A 16,880-nucleotide genomic window follows, 5' to 3' on the forward strand; every position below is an offset into this window, starting at 1 on the left:
CAACTTTAAGTTAAACCATAAATGAACATTAAAATCGATATCAATGTGGCTGCAATTATTTAAACATAGAGATGGAGACAGGTTGCTCTGAAATGTCCCCTTTGGGAAGGCTAAAGGTGGTTTTCAAGGGATTACTTGGGAATTTTAACTTTTAGAAACCTGCGAACGATAAAGACAGAAATGATAGCTTAGATTTGTGAATGATTTTAGTGGCTAAAATGCCAGTTTTGTTTTATCCTGGTGGTGGGCCTGTGTGGTGTGTTATTGGCCACCTTCTAGAGATAAGAAAAACCGACTCACAAAATAATGCGTCCATTCCCTCGGTGAACACCCAAGTGACTGCCGCGATGGCAAGCTCTGCACTGGCCATGCGCTAGCATCGGCGGAAGAGATTTCCAAAACTCCCGATGCCTGCTCCCCACCCCAGAGAGGTTCTTAACGTGCGGCCCCAATGGAGCCAGTGGTCCCAGTGTTTACGACACCTCGCTCAAAACTACACAGAGAATAGCATCATCAGGTCTAAAAGTCAGGCATGCTCACTCCCGATTCAGTGCTTTTCCCACTTTTCCTTCCTCTGAAAAGAAATTTTAAATTTCAACATAAAAGAATTCCAGTTCCCATTCAGAACTGCCTTCCTGCCTCCCGTCAGCCCCTAAAGATAATGCGGAAATCATGGTCTGTATCTCTAGAGTTGAATCCCTGCTACTAAGTACACTTTCCTTTTTCTTCCTGCTTCCTCTTTTTCCATGCTGAGTAACTCATCCCCAAGATGGCTAGAGCCAATTAGATATTTTTGTCACACTCTGTTGACATGAATGAGAAGAGCTGGGGCAGAGCCACATGGCTTGTGCCGGAAGTTTGCGGAGAAATCAACTTCCGGAAAACTGGAAAGTTTCCATTTGTTGTACAAGGTTCTCTTTGATGACCGCTAGTCATTCCACCTGCCAACAACCAAAGACAGTTGTCCTCTGAGATCCAAGGGTAATTTGAGAAGACAACGGTTCAAAAGATGGCAGAAATAGCCGCATAAGACTTGTATATTCGTTTTTATGGGGTCAACCTTCTTGAAAGAAAAGGCATTGTCTTAGGATTGGAATTGGGATTTTTCACTTGTGCTAATGCAGCTGAAAAGAGTATTTCAAAAGCAAGAGCCCAACTGGGCATTGATAAAAGACTTAAAACATGTGCAGAATTAATTTTTAAAAGCACTTTCAGTTTGCGCACTCCCCCCTTCTACGAGACCGCAAAACGGAGCCAGAACCCAACTAGCAGGCTGTAATCTGGCCATATACCACTGTGTTCTAGAAACCCTTCTCTTCTGTGTACTGGTTTCTGAACTCTCAGGAGAAAAGGGTGCATTTTACATTTTGATAAGATAGCAGTTCCAATGCAGGCCTCCTGCGAAGCCCAAACCCTGTGGGTATTGACAGAGCCGACCCATGGAGAACAGGAGTGTATTCACCATCTGCTACGGAAGACCACCTTTTTTGCAAGTCAAGATATAGATAGTATAGCAGATTAAACATTTTTTAAATGCATTTTATTGTTCACTGTACTACCTCAAAAGGCATACAATGATGACAAAAGCAGATCAGTAATATCCAACTGTTTCCAAAAGAGCTGTCCACAAATTTGGCCTTTGAATTTACTAGAAATTTCCATGAAGGAAGAGTCAAAGGATACATTTGTTCTTCTATGATTTCTCATATGATTCATTGTGCCTAAATAGTCTCACAAATGATGAAACTCATCTCTGGGGTCAATTTTGGGTGATAAGAAAGTTATTTTCACTGAGCTTCCGTGTCATAAATTCTGGAAGTCCAAAGCCTTGACTGATATCTCCATGAAGCCTCATGGGTATGTTTCTCACTGGAAGACAGTGAAGACTTTTCTCACTGGAAGACAAGAGCTTCAAGGTCTCCTGAAGGTGCTGGTTTTCTGAACGGTGCCACGGCGACCCCTGTCTGGGAGGAAAGGTGAACCCATCAGGAGATGTAAAAGACACATTTCTGACTTGTTCACCACGACTGGCATCTTCCCATCCTCGTGTTCTCAGGCACCCTGTCCTTGGAACCTGAGACTGTTTCCACCATTCAGTAGACAACCAATTCTTGCTAACACTGGTTGGCCAATAATTAGCCACAAATCGTGTTAGCTGAGACCCTGTGTACCAAGTGTGTTCACCGGGCTTGGAAAATGAGTCTGTGACTGTGACCCAGCATTTCCTCCGGTGACAGATGTGGACTCTGGAGCTTCAGCACATTGGACACACCATGTTCCTCTGTGGCCACAGTCCTTCGACCCTGAGCTGGCTGCCTTCTGTCCCAGCATAACCTCCGCCCATACAAGAGCCCTCAGCAAGGAGACCAGAATTCTTTCAAAAAACAAATCAGTTCCAGAAAAATCAACAACCCAGCATTCTGGAAAATATGTCTGTTTCCTTTCCTGTGTGCCTTCCAGTGCAACCGTAACATCAAGAACCTAGGTGCCAATATCACAATATTTCCCCCGTATGCTTGCTTTACAGAAGAAACTTGTGTTATTCTTTTTTTTTAACCCAAAAAGATCTCAAAGGATATGCCTTAGATAGTCATTTATTTAACTCCTTGGCTGTTTCTCCTGCAACTGCTCTTAATATCGGCTAGTGATAGACTGTCCCCCTCTGCATTCAGAATACTAAGGAACCGAACTTGGAAATTAAAGCAGCGTTCCTACAGTAGCTTTCACAACACTAGAAGGAACGGGACTAAAGGAAATGAACAGGGGCATCTGTCATGCAACTCATTGAAAACACGCAAATGATTCAGCCAAAAACCTGAAAACGAGCAAAACCAAAGTTTCTCAGAAGGAATTCTTTTAATTCCCTCTGAGACACCACATTAAAGTAAAACACATGGGCAGAACAATCAGAGATACAGATCACCGAAGGTCTGAGTTCAAGCTCTGCCCTCCAGGTGAGGTTTGCGGTCAAGCCCCCTGTTCAAAATGCAGAGTCCCAGGCCCCACGCCAGACCAACCCAGTCGGAATCTGCATTTCCACAGGATCCCAGGCAGCTGGTAGGGGACCCTAAAGGCACATTAGAATGCAGTGCAGGGGGTGCCTGGGTGGCTCAGTGGGTTAAGCCGCTGCCTTCAGCTCAGGTCATGATCCCAGGGTCCTGGGATCGAGTCCCGCATCGGGCTCTCTGCTCAGCAGGGAGCCTGCTTCCCTTCCTCTCTCTCTGCCTCCCTCTTTGCCTACTTTTGATCTCTGTCTGTCAAAAAAATAAATAAAATCTTTAAAAAAAAAAAAAAAAAAAGAATGCAGTGCAGGAGACCCTTAAGTCTAGTGAACAAACTGAGGGTGGCTGGAAGGGGGGGTGGGGAGGGGGAGGGGGTAACTGGGGGATGGGCATTAAGGAGGCACGTGGTGTAATGAGCACTGGGTGTGATATGCAGCTGATGAATCACTGAACTCTACCTCTGACACTAATAATACACAATATGTTAATTAAATTAAAAACAAAATTTTTTAAATGAAATACAAGGAAGAAGAAAAAGCTTAGAGAGCCCCCCAAGGACACAGTGCACGGTGTGCACTGACCTCCCTCCATAATTTAAATAGAAGTGTCAGCCCGGGAAGGGGGTGGGGGATCCTGCTGCTGCTGAGTGCAGTGTGGAAACCTGGTTTTCCCTCAAAAAGGGGGTTAAATCGATCCTATTCCCCCAGACTGGGGCTTCTCCATCCCTGATATCAGCATGGATTTATTTCGCCCCGAGGCAGGGGAAACCGTGCTCCGATCTGCACGCCCCGGCAGACAGGAGCATGGCAGCCTTCACGTGAAGTGAGCACCACACCCCCGGGCTCCCCAGCCCTTGCTCTGGGGCTCCCTGATCTAGACTATCAAGGCTCGGCTTGAGAACTACAGCCGGACGCACGGGAAGCGGCTTCAGGGGGTCCAAGGGGAACACACTGCGGTGGCCCCGGCACCTCCTCGCCGCAGGACTCTGAACCTGGCCGTGGGATTTAGCCTGTTCCTCGGGAGGGAGACGTTGAGGGATCCAGCCTGTGAAAGCCGGCACGTCCTCTGATCCACGAGTGCCCAGGACATCATCCAGCAACAGCTCTGACACCCGACTCAGAAACAATGGTAACTAACAAGGAAGAAGAAATCGTTTGCCCACCTGACAGCTTTGTCCCACGCGAAAATGGATACCATGTGCCTTACCTGTGTTTATTTCATGGAATACAAAGCCTGAGCTTCTGTCGGTAACAAGCTAGTTCCAATTCAACCACCTCTTTATAGTTAATCAGACAAAAGAATGCAATGTCAGCCTAGTCCTGGAACATCAGCAAATCTTTGTTCCTAAAAGGCAATGGAGACAATTCAGAGTTGGCATAAAAAAAAAAAAAAAAAAAATGGAGGAAATCTAATGTAATCAATCGCCCATTCGGTTCTGTTGTGTAGAAGTTGGCATAATTCAAACACTCAGACATACAGCAGATGATGCCCAGTTCCTGTGTTCTGTGTATTGTCACCTAATGAACCTCTTCTGGTCACACCATCTCTGACGCCCGCGCAAGCCATTGTCACTTGCCCCCTCCTTTAAGAAGCTGGAAAGGGAAGGCTTGTTTAACTTCTCCAGTCAGAAGCCAAAATCCACAATCCCTTCCCCATCTGAAACTGAAGTTCTGGCTGGCTGGCTTTCTGCAAAAACGGAAGTGTAGAGGTATATATACGACACTGAGACTGAGGCTCGTGTGGATACGTGCCATGCCTCCGTTTGCCTGGATAAAACCCGGCGGGCTTGACGAACCTCTCCCTCCTGATAACGTGGTCAGCCAGAGCCTCTGAAAATAAAACAACGTCCCCTTATAGCTTCACCATCGTAGTCGGCCACCATTTGTGTTCATGCATTTCTAAAATACCAGTCAGTAGTGAATGTCTGAAACAGATTCTTTGAAAAAATTAACAATTTTCTGCCATCGAGCTCAGCCTGGAAGGGAGAATAAAGCAAAATGAAACAAAGACACTAAGAAGAACAAAGACACGTATACATCATCTAGCCCAGCCCCCGTTGCAAAAATCATGGGGCAATCCAAATTAAATTATAACTAATAGCAGCAGTTTTGTTCAAGTGTCTCAAATTATCACTTTAGATGCCGAAGCTCAAGTGGTTTCCATGGCGATATTTTCTCTAGGAGATGTCAGCTACTATCTAATTTTTTCGTCCCTGATATATGACAACCTGAAGCTTTTAGTGCCTTTCACTTGGGGGGGTTTTATGTTAGATAATCTCGGTTTATTTTTATATGCATTTAAATGTGTGCTTTATTGGCAATTGGTTTCTGAGCCCAAAGTCTACAATTTTACATATTTTGAAGTTAGTAAATAAGAACTGCAACTATTTATCTTGTGTAGTTAAAAAAAAAAAAAATTTTGCTTTACTACTCCATCCTCTCCCTGTCTGCTCAATGGGACAAGCAAGAAATGTGAGGCTAAAGAATTCGAATCTCTCTTTAATATTCTCTTCTTACAACGGTCTGTTAAATCATTTATTTGTACTTTAGCACCTGCCTGGAAACTTTCTCTGTTAGTTTTTCACATTCTATATTCGCAGTCAACAATTATATTCTGACACTGATGTTTTAAAGTACAATTCACACTAGTCATGATTTCATAGTTTCCCAAGTATTTTCACGGTGGTAAAAACCATGCTTTCTGTTCTGGAACCAGGGGAATCTTGGTCTTCTGTTCTCTGACGGTGTTCATTCAGGGGTTATTGCATTGTTCGGCTGATCCCGTCACCATGTGGAATTATCCTTTATCAGATAAAATGTCTCTCATGTCTTTTGAAGCCAGACAAGTGCAGTCAGAAGCCTTCCTATATCCTGGGGAACCAGGCAGGCGGCCAACCACAGTGAGAACGACTGGGCTAAGTTAGTTCATTGCCTTAAAACCATCCCGTCGTGGGGCACCTGGGTGGCTCAGTGGGTTAAGCCTCTGCCTTCGGCTCAGGTCATGATCTGAGAGTCCAGGAATCGAGTCCCGCATCGGGCTCTCTGCTCAGCGGGGACCCTGCTTCCTTCTCTCTCTCTGCCTGCCTCTCTGCCTACTTGTGATCTCTCTCTCTCTCTCTCTCTGTCCAGTTAATAAATAAAATCTTTTTAAAAAAAACAAACCATGCCATCGTGTTGGAGGTTCGCTAGAGCCAGTGTAGACCATGTACAGTGATGGGGAACCACTTTCCCTAGCCCTGCTCTTACTGTGTTTATTTTCATATTAGAAAAAGTTCAGCTTAGTGTTTTGCAAGCAGTTTCCAGAGCCAGTGTCCTGGGTTCAATCCCTGGCTCTACCCTGGCTGGTCATGAGACCTCAGACAAGCTTTGAGCCTTTCCAAATGGGCTGAATATGCCAGCCTCTCAAGGTTCAATGTGAGGATGAAATGAGTTCATACATGAAAATGACTTACCCAGTGCCTGACTTACAGGAAGTGCCATTATTATATTTCCTGAAGAGCTTGCTCCTGAAATTTGAGTTTCATGTGATTTACATGTCATGCTCCACAATGGAAGGAAAAAGCTGGTGGGTTGATTCTACCCACGACTTGCTCTTCCGGGCCTTAATGTCGAGAGTCATCCAAAATGGTGACCAGTTTTATAATCTAGAATTTAGAGCTTTACTGCTTATCACATATAAACAACCTACATGGTGACCTGTGACATCCCTTGCCTCCTGGCAGGTGGGGCTCAGAACTTGCTCCAGCACTCAGGAGCCCCGTTCGTCACTGCTGCAAGGGGAGGGTGCCCCCCTCACCCCTGCACAGCCCCCAGAATAAGAAGTGCTGATTACACTGTCTTTTGCTTTCCTGGTAAATCCTGCCAAGAACGCAGCAAAAGGAAGGACAAAATGCCATTGGAACCAGAATAAAATTTTCATGCTTTCTATTCTTTTGGGGGGAGGAAATCACATTTTTTTCACCCAGTTCAAAGATCTGATCACTCTACTGTATGCATGTAATTATGGAGAACATCTCCCCCCTGGCCTGCTCTTAAAAGTTTGTTGTTTCCTTCCTTGTTTTCAACCTGAAGACAGAGGAGGAGGGATAGCACACCAGTACTGAGCTCTCAGGGCGCTTTGCATGTGGTGAAGACAACGTCCGTGTGTCGAGTGTGAATCTGACCCGTGTCTGAATATGTTTGGGGCCTATGGCCTGTCTTCTTTCTCTGGGCAAGAAGGGCAGTAGGAGTGCATGTAGGGCTCTGAAGCCTCAGCCGGGCTGTTTAACAAGCGCGTGTGCGGGTCAAGAACCCCTCCACGTGGGTTCCTCCAGCAACGCGCTCTGCCAGTCCTCCGCTGGGCAGGGAAGGGGACGGGAGCTAATCTCTGGGTGTGCGAAGGGAATATGGTCTGTGCATGGTCGGTGTAATGGGGGAGGCCAGATGGACAAGAGGACATGAGCAAGGGAAGTAAGCAGAAACGCACACACTTCTGTGAGATGCTAAGTCAGAGCTGGTGTAGCCCCATGCTTTGGAGGTTAGCATCACGCTCTGCTACGTGGAGATCCAGGGGGAAGTGTACTGAATCTGGTCTTTGCCTATTTGATGCAAGTCTGGTCTTGAGACTATTAATACCTAGAGTCTGATTTGTTTGTTTGTTTGTTTGTTTGTTTGTTTGAAGTAGACTCCATGCCCAGCATGGGACTCAAATTCATGCACGACCCTGAGATCAAGAGCCCCATGCTCTACCAACAGAACCAGCCAGTCTATATTGACCTACCCATGACTTTTCCCGAAATATACGTTCCTTGATACTGCTGCACCCCTAAAATTGCTCAGCTTGCCCAGCAAACTGGGGTGGGATGGAGCAGAATGAAGCCTGTGTCATGGGTGAGCTCTGTTCTCTGTGCTCTGTTCTCACTCGTGTCTCTTGGTTTCCGTGTTTCCCGATGTGCATTTCCCAGAGGATGTCGGGACCCTGGGGGAAAGGATAGTTACAATGAAGTCATTTCAAATATATCTATCAGAATCGCAATTGCTGGGCTCACCAGAGTGAAACAGATTTGCCTCAGGGAGTAAGGGCTCACACGCACTAGGACAACCAGGTTTAAGTAATAAATAAGGCCATGAAAATAGGGATCCTCACACGAGAATCAGAACCCTGCCCTTGAATTTCATAAGGACTCCCGTTGTACCTGAGGGTTTCCCACAGGTCGTTTTCTGATAATCACCAAAGACTAGTGGACACAGGAACCACTAGCGCCTTTCCATACTCTGTGTGCTCATTTTCTTTATTGGGAAGGATAAGCACGCTGCCTCGCTTTAAGGGTTGAGTCAGGTTTAGGTAACTGACTTTTAAAATTAGACCTGCACCGGGGCACCTGGGTGGCTCAGTGGGTTAAAATTAGACCTGCACCAGAGACTTAAGTATTAGAAGAGGCTACAGAAACATTTGCACACGTACCTCTTAGTGGACTGATTTTAACAAACACCTCATTAGCTTTTGCTACTTTTCAGCACTATGTCATCGGGTCTGCAAACATAATTAAGATCGGCCCCTGCCTTTAAGAGGGTGGCTACCATGTAAGGAGGGATGAGAATTAAGACTGATTGCCCTTGACAAGAGTGCCAGACACATGGCTGAGGATGGTTTTAGGAGAGAGGTAGGATTTGGTGGACACAGAGAGGAAGGGCAGGTGGATGTGAAACAGCTGAGCGTGGATGGATGGACGAGCAAGAATGAGCAAGGACGTGTCCACCGGAGCATCGGCAGTGTCTGGTGGAGCAGTGGTCCTGGCAGGGAGGAAGCAGGAGGGAAATTCAGCTCACAGGAGGCCTCCCTCCCCCTGCCAAGGCATTCGGATTTAAAACCAAAGGCAATCCTGGCATATTTTTAAATGGTCTCTTCTAACTCTTGTTGTTCTTTGTGGGTCATCTGAGGTCATACCCCCACCTTCCACTACTGTTTGTGTCCGTAACTTCAAGGGACCCAGGGAGAGGCATGTCCGTATCGCTAGACATCTGTGTTTTTCGGCGGCTTTGTAGCCAAGGATGCAAAGCCATAAAGTAGGTTTGGAAGCAGAGAGAAAGCATGCTGTCTTCCACCATCCACATTACCCGAAGCAGAAAAGCAAACAGTTTCATATCATGAATATCACACAAGAGAATAATAACAAAATTGCCACTGTAATTTTTTGTCTCCATGCTTAATGTATTTTGAAGGTTCATATTATTTCAAAGTGGTGAGGAGATTTCTGTGTTCATCAAAAGGAGATGGGAAATAGGAGTCACTCACCAAATACCAAATGTCCAGTAGATCTCTCCATCTGGGTATCCCACAGGCCTCTCAAACTCAGTATGTCCAAGACAAACCAGATTTCTCTCCCTCGTCCCCTAAAAAGGCTCCTCCTCCCATGGGTCCTGCCCCAGCTAATCTAGCTGAACCCTGGGACTTCCTCGCCTGGCTGTCTCTTCCCAGCCCTCCAAAGGCAGGATGGGGAAGAAGGTTGTCTTGGGAATTAATCCTGCCTGATTTTAAATCCCAGCGGGGCCACTTACAAGCTTGATGACTTTCTAGAAGGACATGGACTAAATTGTGTCCAGAGAAGAGTGATTACATTGTCAGAAGGCCTGGAAACTACATCAGGGATGGGCACTGAAAGTGTAAACTTTCATCCTTGGAAAGAAACTCTCAGTCTCTCCATCTTGGAAGGATGGAGTATGCCAGGGAATTACGTGCATTCATAACCAGATCTTACTGTGGCCCTGTGTGTATATGAGTTACAACACAGCAACTACAAAGCAATTTCAGGCAATTTACTGAAAATATATAGGGTCATAACTATAACCACATCCATGCTTCAGATGGGTGTTTTGACTACATAAGCCAAACCCTTCAACGGGGCACGGAAAGTTCTCATTAATAACAGTTTTCATCTTTTTTATTGTTCACTGTGTATCCCCAGCACTTAGAATGGTGCCTGACATACGGGAGGCGTTCTGGAAAGATGTGTTGAATGATTGAGTACATTCATTTGTCACATCTAGTAATAATACTTCTCTCAAGAGAAAGCTCAGGTTTATAGAAGAAACCGAGGTTTCTAAAAACATTATTTGTGGGGCGCCTGGGTGGCTCAGTGGGTTGGGCCGCTGCCTTCGGCTCAGGTCATGATCTCAGAGTCCTGGGATCGAGCCCCGCATCGGGCTCTCTGCTCTCTAGGGGAGCCTGCTTCCTCCTTTCTCTCTCTGCCTGCCTCTCTGCCTGCTTGTGATCTCTCTGTCAAATAAATAAATAAAATCTTTAAAAACATTATTTGTGTTATGTAAGCCATTTTTACTCATACAGGATAAGTTTATGACATCAGGCGATGAGCCTATAAATGTAAGATCATTGCATCGTTGGGCTGACACTTGGGATTTTGAATATCAGTCCATGCCGTCTACCCCAGAAACTCCTGAAGGGCAGGGAGAGTTGCTGGACCCCACTGCGGTCCACGTTGGCTCTGCCCCTTTCCCTTCTCCCTAGATTTAGGGTTGGACCAGTTAAAATAAGCACATAATACCAAAAGTTCTCTCCCACATCCTCCAGCTAAGGAGGGAAGGGGATAGGAAAAGTCCCGAGGACTCAGAGATAAGTTCTCTTTCATTTGTATCTTTCTTAGTGTCTGTGTTTTAATCAAATCGACAGGTGTGAGTGGCACTGATGGTCCAGCTGATCTGGAATATGAGGCATCCAGGAAAGGATAATTTTCCTGGTCTTAAAGAAGAATATCGAGTTGAAGAGAGAAAGGGTTAAATAGTCTCTGCTGGTGGAATCTGAAATCTCTCTCTTGATTGCCCTATTTGCTAGGGAAAAGGAGAAGAAAGGCTCACCCACTTTTCTTTTTAAGATTTTATTTATTTATTTAACAGACAGAGAGAGCATGAACAGCGGGGAGAGGCAGAGGGAAAAGCAGCCTCCGCACTGAGCAGGGAGCCCAATGCAGGACTCCGTCCCTGGGATCGTGACCAGAGCCGAAACCAGAGACTTAACTGCCTGAACCACCCAGGCGCCCCTCTACATCCTTTCATCATTATCCTGGGAACCTTTAGAAGTAGAGCTCGAGGATGAGCCTTGGAAAACCTGAGTCCCCAGTGAGATTCTCCTTAAATCATAACATAAGCCTGTTTCCTCGGTGTGTGCACATTGAGTTATCCCAAACAACTAGTTTAATTTTTTTTTTAATCTCTAATTGATGCCGTCCAGTAGCCATGGCTCTGACTAGACAAAGGTAATGTGCTGGAGGAGAAGCTGCTTCTGTAGGAGTGTTTGCCTGAAACCATAACTTCTCAAACAGAAGCCCAGTGAATGTAGAACCATCTTTGAAGCTAAATTGGTTTGTTTGGATAATGATGACCCATCGAAAGACTTCAGGATCTGTTTGCCTTGAAATATATCTTAGAGAAGATTGGGATTTAATACCACTGGTTTTTTTTTTCTTTTTTTTTTTTTAAATAATAGGGAAAGAAACAGAAATTTCATTAGGTGGTTTATGTTATTCTCAACTCTTGGGAAATTTTACCCCCGTACAAATTCCTGACACGTACTATGTTTTGTTAGGAACATGTAAAATATTAATTTAAAGAAATGATTCCTTTTTAAGCTAATACTATAGGCTGTAAAAAGCTCTACATAAATAGCCAAGGTCACCAGTTATCAATGGGATGGAAGTGGATAGGAGGCAGATTTCAGCCAAACATAAGAAAAAGTATTCTAGTACCTAAGTCTGCCTATCCTGGAGTGGGAACAGGCTGAGAGAGAGTTCTGATTCTCTAACATTCCTCCAAAGGCTTTACAGCACTTCTCTGGGCCTCGTGTCTGGGAGAACCAGGCAAACCCGGGGGCAGAGGAGCTGTGACCTTGTGGAAATGATAACAAGATGGGTCCGTCTAAAACTGACATCTCGTCTGGAAAAACAGGATGCATTGAAGAGTTGTATGAAGAAATGTGCATCAGGGCACCCAACTGGCTCAGTCGGTAGAGCATCCGACTCCTGGTCCAAGGGTTGTGAGTTCAAGCCCCAAGTTGTGCATGGAGTCTACTTTTAAAAAAATAAAAATAAAAAAATAAAAAAAATAAAGCAGAAATACCCATCAAATTTGGGAGGATTGTTGGTATCCTTGACTCTTACATTTGACTGTTTCGTGTATTCCTCTGCAGCTAGTGCTGATTTTCCATATAATCCAGGCCAAGGTCAAGCTATAAGAAATGGAGTCAACAGAAACTCGGCTATCATTGGAGGTGAGTGATATACAGAACAGGCTTTCATGTGCACTACTCCCCTGTGGAAAGTAAAAATTTCAATAAAATCATAGTTGTAAAGAAAACAGTCATGTAGATTTTTACTTGATTCATTTTGCTAATTAAATATGACTTAAGATTGTAGAATATGGATGGATGTGCGGACACCTAGCTACCTTTCACTGCTGATCCATAAATAAAGGAGGGGGTGCGGAGCTAGCCAACACCTGACCAGGCAGGGAGGACAGCGTGCAGTAGCCTGGACATCCTTATCCCACTTCATTTCCATTCTGATTCCCTCCCCTCCCAGATGGCCCAGGATAGCTTACTACAAAAGTAGGAAGGACTAAGCCGGTCTGCTTTGAGTTGTCTTAATAAAACTCCTCAGAATTGAATAAGCTAGGGTATCTAAAATATTCTAGCCTTCTTTCTCACCATGGACAACAGCAGAATGATGGAACTCTCCAAACACAGTCCCTCCTATCTGGGTCAGTACGGACATCCCTGTTGCGCAAAGCCTTCTTCTCTGCCTGCACCTTCTGTCTTTGTTCATGAGGATGTTTCCTGCTTGTCTGAGTATTGCTACTGTTGTAAACATGTCAGCAATTTTGAACCCAGCCAGTCACCTTGGCTTAGCCAGTAGGTTTCTTTTCCACATGGAGACAGTAGATGCCTCTAGAACTAGAATACATTCAGAACGCTGCTTAAATCACATTGTCCAAAGTTCTGGTGTAATCTTATCAAGGTCCCTATCCTCACTGATTTTTGCTTTTTTAAGATCAACTGTGTTGAAGTATAAAACAGACTTACTCACATGGAGCAGGTCAGTGACGAGACAAATAGGCACACCCATAACCACCACCACAACCAGGCGACGGAACATTGCCATCCACGGAAAGCGCTTTGTGCCCATCCTTTCCCCCATCCCAGTCCCAACCAAGGCAAGCTCTGATTTGCTTTTTGTCACGTAAATTACTTCTACCTCCTTTAGAACTTCACATAAATGGAATCCTAGAGTATGCCATCTGTGGTGCCTTACTTCTGCTCAACACAGTGTTTCTGAGAACTACCTGCTGTTGCATGGATCGATAGTCTGTTTTAATTGTCAAGTTGTATTCTATTGTATGAGCGTACTATCATTTGTTTAATCTGCTTTCCTGTTGCTGTTTGGTTTGTCTCCAGATTGCAGCTATTTTGAATAAAGCTGCTATGAATATGCTTGTTGAAGCCTTCTATGAACATAAGTTTTCATTTCTCTTTGGTAATTCTAGCAGTGCAGCTGCTGTGTGTTCTAGAAAGTGGATATTAAACTTTGTAAGAAATTGCTATCCAGTTTTCCAAAAATGGTTGAACCACTTTACATTCCCATAATTACTATCTGGGAGGTCAGGTTGGCTCCACAATCTTATCAATCCTTGGTATTTTCAGTCTTCCTAATCTTAGCCACTCTAGTGGATGAGTAGTGGTAACTCATTGAGGTTTTAGTGGCGATTTCTGGTGACTAATCGTTTTGGGCATCTTTTCACATGCTTATTGCCATTTGTAAATCCTTTGTGAAGTGTCTGTTTAAAACTATTTGGTCATCTTTTTTTTTTTAATTTTTTTAAAGATTTTAAGATTTTATTTATTTACTTGACAGAAAGAAACATAGCTGGAGAGGGAACACAAGCAGGGTGTTCGTCATCTTTTAACTGGATTGTTTTACCTCTTCTTTTGAGTTATAACAGTTTTTTATATTCTAGATAGTTTAAGTCCTTTGTCAGACACCTGTATTGTGAATATTTTCTCCCAGTCTGTGACATGCCTTTTCATTTTCTTAGTGATATTTTTTGAAAAGCAAGAGGTTTAAATTTTGATAAAGTCCAGTTTTTCAAATCTTTTTATACTTTGTGATTTTTTAAAATTCTATCTTTTAAATATACCTGTTCAAGGTTGTGAAGATTTTTTCTCCTGTGTTTTTTTCTAGAACTTTTATAGCTGTGGCTTCTGTTACTAAGTCTGTCATCACTTTGAGTTGTTACATAGTGTGGTATAAAGGTCAAAGCCATTATTTTCCAAATTAATACTAGTTATTCCAAGACCATTTGTTGAAAAGACCATATTTTCCAAATTTAATTTCCTTGGAGATTTTGCCAAAAATCAATAGGCCATATATGTATATGTCTTTTTTCTGGGTGTTATCTATAAATAAATATATATATATATATATATATAATCTTTACCCAAGACCATGCTTGCTTTATTGCATAATTCTTTAATCTCCAGTTATATCTTTTTTGTTTTTCAAAATCATGTTGGCTATTCTGGATGCTTTGCATTGCCCTATAAAATTTAGAATCAACTTATAAATTTCTACCAAAAAAAAGTTTGCTGTCATTTTCATTGAGATTGCATTAGATCTATAAATGGACATCTAAACAATATTGGGTACTTAAGTTCTTAAACATGGTCTATCTATCCATTTACTGACATCTTTAATTTCTCCCAGTAAGGTTTTATGGTCTTGAGTACATAGCTTTGAACAACTGTGTTCGGGTTGTTTTATTACAAACGGTATTATTTTATTACTTTTTAAAATGTTTATTACTTTATTACTCACAATATTTTCCCAACTACTTTTGGCTAGTATATAAAAACACAATTGATTTTTGTATATTGACTTTATATCTCTCCTATGACCTAGCTAAATTTATTCTTAGTTCTAGAAACTTTTTTTTAACATATCCCTTAGGATTTTCTACATAGATCATCGTATCACCTGAGAATAAAGAAAATGTTTATTTCTTCTCAATCTGCACCTTTTTCTTTCTTTTTTATTCATTTTCTTGCATTGGCTCGGGCTCCCAGTACATTGAGGGAACTACATTCTTCCATTGTTCCATATTTTAGAGAAAATCTGTTTATTCTTTTGGTATTAAGATATTAGCTGTAGGTTTCTCACAGATGCCTTTTATCAGGTTGAGAAAGGTCCTTTCTACTGATAGTTTCTGAGATGCTTTATAATGAATGGAGGTTGAAGCTTGTCTGGTGCTTTTTCTCCTGTATTTTTCTTCAATGTGGTCAATTACATCACTTTATTTCTTTCACGTTATACCAACCTTGCATTCCTAGAATTAACACCACTTAAACATAATATATTCTTTTCCACACATTGCTGGATTTGATTGGCTAAAATTTTACCAAAGGGAACTCTTGCTCTGTAGTTTTGGTTTTTGTTTTTTTGTTTTGGTTTGGTTTTTTGTGATGTGTTTGGTCTTGGTATCAGGATAATGCTGGGCTTTTTTTTTTCTTTTTTTTTTAAGGTTTTTATTTATTTATTTGACAGGCAGAGATCACAAGTAGGCAGAGAGGCAGGCAGAGAGAGGTGGAAGCAGGCTCCCCGCTGAGCGGAGAGCCCGATGCGGAGCTCGATCCCAGGACCCCGAGATCACGACCCGAGCCGAAAGCAGAGGCTTAACCCACTGAGCCACCCAGGCGCCCCTAATGCTGGGCTTTTAAAACGGGTTGAACAGTGGTTCCTCCTGTCTGCTTAATTGTCTATCAGTTAACACAGCTGTGTATTGATCCTGTTTCCTTTTCTGTTTCCTTCAGTCCTGTCCATTTCTGTTGCTGTTCCTTTTTGGAGTTTTGTGTTCTGTATGGGGGAGGGTGGTGTCTGAGGGAACCCAGGTGCCTGGGGGAGGTGGTGTTGGAGAGATGAATCTGAGGTCTGTTTAATGACCAGTGCTTCTCCTGTCTCCACCAGGGGTCATCGCTGTGGTGATTTTCACCATTCTCTGCACCTTGGTCTTCCTCATTCGCTACATGTTCCGCCACAAGGGCACCTACCACACCAATGAAGCAAAGGGAGCAGAGTCCGCAGAGAGCGCCGACGCCGCCATCATGAACAACGACCCCAATTTCACAGAGACCATTGATGAGAGCAAAAAGGAATGGCTCATCTGAGGGGTGGCTCTTTGGCTATGGGAGAGGGAAGGGCGAGTTATTAGGGAGGAGGGAAAGGGACAAAAGCACCCTACTTCATACTCTTGAGCACATCCTTAAAATATCAGCACAAGTTGGGGGAGGCAAGCAACAGAAAATTCTGGAGACGGATTGCCACAAAAAAAAAATACTTTTTAATATTTCTTTATAGCTGAGATTCCCCTTCTGTATCAACTCAAAATAATACAAAAAATGCTTTTAGAGTTTAAGAAATGGTTGAAATTTGTAGGTAATACCGTCTTATTTTGTGTGTGTTTAGAGGTGTTCTAAAAAACCCATGGTAACAGGGCAAGTTTTCTACATTTTTAAGAGCCCTTAGAATGTGGATATTTTTTCTTGAGAAAAGCTGATGCTCATGGCCTCCAGCATTCTCTTCCTTTTGCATATAGTCGATTTTTAATGGGCTATCGTAGTAACTAGTTCGTGTTCATACAGTATTTCTTTTCGTGTCCTGTAAATTGGAAAAGGAAAGAAAGGGGCAAAGAGAACATATTATCTGCCAGGTTTCAAAGAGTCCTCAATCTATGCCAATTCTCTGAGAGCTCCCGCCTGAAACAGGAAGGAAAGAAGGAAGAGAGCATGGTCCCTGCTGTGTAACACCAGAACCAACACAACAGAGAGAAGCATTAAGAACCG

General features: G+C 43.3%; 1 protein-coding gene across 1 annotated transcript in view; it reads left to right on the top strand.

The window, feature by feature from the left end:
• LOC111154452 (contactin associated protein like 2) overlaps positions 1-16,372 on the top strand; it is a 2,043,877-nt gene extending 2,027,505 nt beyond the window's left edge. Inside the window, exons 23-24 of the mRNA XM_022514057.1 lie at positions 12,180-12,260; positions 16,006-16,372. Coding sequence (XP_022369765.1) covers positions 12,180-12,260; positions 16,006-16,205 — 281 coding nt within the window. The 3' untranslated portion in view covers positions 16,206-16,372. The remainder of the gene's footprint in view (positions 1-12,179; positions 12,261-16,005) is intronic.
• Positions 16,373-16,880: the final 508 nt, after the last annotated feature.

This window comes from Enhydra lutris, unplaced genomic scaffold, assembly GCF_002288905.1.
Source record: "Enhydra lutris kenyoni isolate GAN:26980312 unplaced genomic scaffold, ASM228890v2 scaffoldscaffold37, whole genome shotgun sequence".
In the NCBI taxonomy this organism is placed as follows: domain Eukaryota; kingdom Metazoa; phylum Chordata; class Mammalia; order Carnivora; family Mustelidae; genus Enhydra; species Enhydra lutris.